The sequence below is a fragment of the Halyomorpha halys genome, unplaced genomic scaffold (genome assembly GCF_000696795.3).
Source record: "Halyomorpha halys isolate HHAL.00 unplaced genomic scaffold, Hhal_1.1 Scaffold687.1, whole genome shotgun sequence".
NCBI classification, from domain to species: Eukaryota; Metazoa; Arthropoda; class Insecta; order Hemiptera; family Pentatomidae; genus Halyomorpha; species Halyomorpha halys.
Genome location: NW_027114879.1, coordinates 433,923 through 437,450, shown reverse-complemented (window position 1 = coordinate 437,450; position 3,528 = coordinate 433,923). Strand labels below are relative to the sequence as shown.

At 31.0% G+C, this 3,528-nt stretch overlaps 1 protein-coding gene across 1 annotated transcript in view; it reads right to left on the bottom strand.

The window, feature by feature from the left end:
- Window positions 1-3,528, bottom strand: part of LOC106685379 (uncharacterized) — a 445,041-nt gene that overhangs the window by 108,418 nt on the left and 333,095 nt on the right. Inside the window, exon 3 of the mRNA XM_014428008.2 lies at window positions 896-972. Within this exon, the coding sequence (XP_014283494.1) occupies window positions 896-944 (49 nt within the window). The 5' untranslated portion in view covers window positions 945-972. The remainder of the gene's footprint in view (window positions 1-895; window positions 973-3,528) is intronic.

Here is a 3,528-nt window from a genome sequence, read left to right as displayed (position 1 = left end):
TATATATATATATATATATATGTGTGTGTGTGTGTGAACACCGTATGACTGGGACATATCGGCCTTTTAAACTGGTGGCAATTTTTTGGTTTAGAATGCCTGATACAACCCAGAAATTTACAAATATAGTATTCATACAGCGCAGCGATGAAGTGAAAACATGAAAAGACAAATTTTTATTATAAAGATCACCCTAGTATACACTTATAGTATCAAAATATCATCATAGTATATAATATGTATCTAATGAAGTTCCTGCCTCTTCAAGCCTACGTTTCCCCAGTTCTGCTAATCTTTTCCCTCCAGGAAAAAGCATTTTGAGGGATTAAATACACTTGTCGCACTTGAGAAAAATTATCACAACTTGAATATTTCTATAGCAGCCTTAGTCGCGCTATATGATAATGTATCATGAGAACGGTATATTGTCTGGAAAAGAGGGCTGGACGCTTAGTCAGAGCTGCTTGAGTGGTGGGGGGCGAGGTATAGAGGGAAGAGACAGTGAACTACAGATTCCAGGAAAATAGAAACCAGTCTCCCTCTAGCAGCTTCCAGACCCAAAAACAATTAACGTGAGAGAAATTCTCATGCAACGACCAATGACGGGTTAAAAAGAACAAAGTAAAACTATTTTGATAATTAAGGAACTATAAATAAAAAAAAATGTGATGGAATTAATGATTAATGAAATAAAAAGTTTGGTAGAACGAATTAACTTTTAGAATTTCCAAATCATAATGACAAAAATAATTCTCAATTTTTTTTTATGTAGTATATTTTTCTCAGTTTTATCTCCAGATTAAACTAATATTTTATAATAAATGCTTATGACTGATTTTAAAAATAACATAGTTCTTAATAATATAAACAATGTAAAATTAACCTGCTGACTTACCGGCAAGGGAGAGGAAGACAAGAGTGAGGTTGAGATACCTCCAGCCCATACTACCGCGTCTCCATGGCAACGCCAACCTAGGGCATAACAAATTATTCTTCTCTAACTAACTGTAATTAAATAATTAGAGTATGATTGTTTGATTTTGATTTTATTTTTTATGGAATTATCTGAAAGTAAATACATCGACATTAATTAGCTATGGTTGTGAAAAACTCATTGGTTTTCGTTGGCAGGTTCTAGCCTTAAGGCCACACGTTTCAACCTGATCGAATATACAATGGTAAATATTTGCTTTCAACGTTTGCCCTGAAATTTGGAATTAAAACATTATTATGTGTAACGGCCACACGGAACGTCCAATACCAATTTTAGAACGTATTGGACCAGGCTGGTGTTGACCTGAATGTTCTCCTACTTATTAGTTATTTATACTACCTCGATGTCAAGGTATGTGCATTAAAGACCTGAAACATATTTTGTAATAATACTTTGTAGCCTAATCAAATTACCTCAAGATGGTGGAAAAACTAGAAACAATTAGGAGTTAGCTAATTTTAACGTTCAAGTTCATGTTTTAGAAGATATTGATAAAATCATACATCTCCTATAATTACCGAACAATACAAGCTTCCAAACAAGTTCGAAATTGTGCCTAAAGTTGAAATGAAGTTGCAGATTTTTAGGATTAATCCCAGAGTTACAATTTTTTTCTGAAACAGATATGGAAAAAGAAATGACTCGTTAATGGTGGAGTTACTTCAGAAATATTGTTGATGAACACAGTATACATAACAAACCCATTGAAACTTTACTGCTGAAGTGGTTTGTAAGGTTTCTGTTATTATTGTGCCGGTTGTAGACAAGGATCTTGATGGTCCCAACAGCCCCATTTACCTTGTCTACGTTCCCTTCAACCTGGAGGAAGGAAGGCCTGGAGCTTATATTCAATACAAAAATTATAATTTTAGTAGATTTATCACGGTCCATAATACCGGAAACCAAAATAAATAAATAAAAGTGTTGAATTGTTTGGATGAAATTATCAGTAAAAGCTTATGTACCATGAAATTAATAAACTTCAAGATTGATTTGAGTTTCATAAAGAAGTGACACAGTTAATGTAGGCGTAAAGGTCAGAAGGACGGGAAGTCATGAATTTCGTTACTTTTAAGACAAAAGAACACAATGTGATTGTATATCGAGATATCAAAACATGTATCTAGAATAAGAAGTGACTTGGTTTAAGTTAACACACGTGAAAAGATATAATTCTTATTATTTCTTGGGAAGTTCGTGTTTAGTATCTGATATTATTTAACAAATTATATAAATTAATTTTAAATTTATTTTCAGAAAATGTAGTTTGAGTTCTAAATATGAAGTAAAATCAATAACACATTGGATAAATTCAATTTCGTTATATTTTAAAAACGATGGCTATAGAAATTTAATTTTCTGATAATGGTAGGTGTCTCTAAACTTATTTCACACATGACTTTTCATTTTTTAATTAAATGGTTGTCATTTTATATGACATGTGTAATAAAATAACCTGAAAATAAATATATATAGTTCATAGTAAAATGAGACTAAGAGAAAATGTTTTGATTTAATATTGGGGGAAGACAAAAATATCACAAAGCGATAAATATGCATAAATAAATTATATACTTAAATTTGGATAAGCAAGAGCAGTCACAGACATAGGCGTTCTGTTGCATTTGTGTTTTTCTCTACATTATCCAGAGACTAGTTCGGAGTAAAAAAACTTCCAAACGACCAGCTTTAGTCTTTAAAGAGGTTCTTTTGTCCGACTAAACGGAAGCTATTGCTTTTAACCCCATCCCTTTTATGTTTTCTTATAATGTTTTTCTTAGGGTCGACTTGAAGTTAAAAGGATTATTTATTTTCATTAACCAGAATAGACACATCTCATTTTTTTTTTCATCCATATGAATTTTCCACTTAGTATCCTTTCAAAAAAGTTATTGAGGGTTAAAAGTACAACATTACAAGGTTGTATAATTCAAAATAGTCACTCTATTTTTTTTATTATACTTATGAAATTATTAAGCACACTGTAGCAGTTTAGGTGTTGTGTAATTTCAAAATTTGAATTCTTAAACAAAAATGTGATGCTTTGATTTCAAATTTAAAAAGAATCTATGAAGTCAGATTGATAAACATTATTTAGAGTTGAGAAATCTGCAAGTTTATTTAGTTTTTAATTTATTTAATATGAGCGAGAAAAATTTAAGACATTGGAAATGGAGAATATTTTCTGATGTAGATACAGAGAAAATTAATGTGGAAGGGTTTGAGGTTCTGAATAAATGTTAGAAAGGATAGAACACTCTGACTGGAGCGTGGAGTCGGAAACATGCAAAAGTACTAGCGTTCTATCATCAGTGATCGCTCTGTCTCGATCATATTTCATACTACAAGTTAACTTATATTTCGGTCTCTCCAACGTTTTTGAGCGCTATCCTTTTTAAAAAATGAATAAATAATACAAATATATTCGAATAGGGTGTTTTTAAACTACCGCTTTTTATAGTATTATAACATTATAATACTATAACAAGTCTTTTTCGCGTTAAGAAGAAGAACATTAAAATAAATAAATAAGA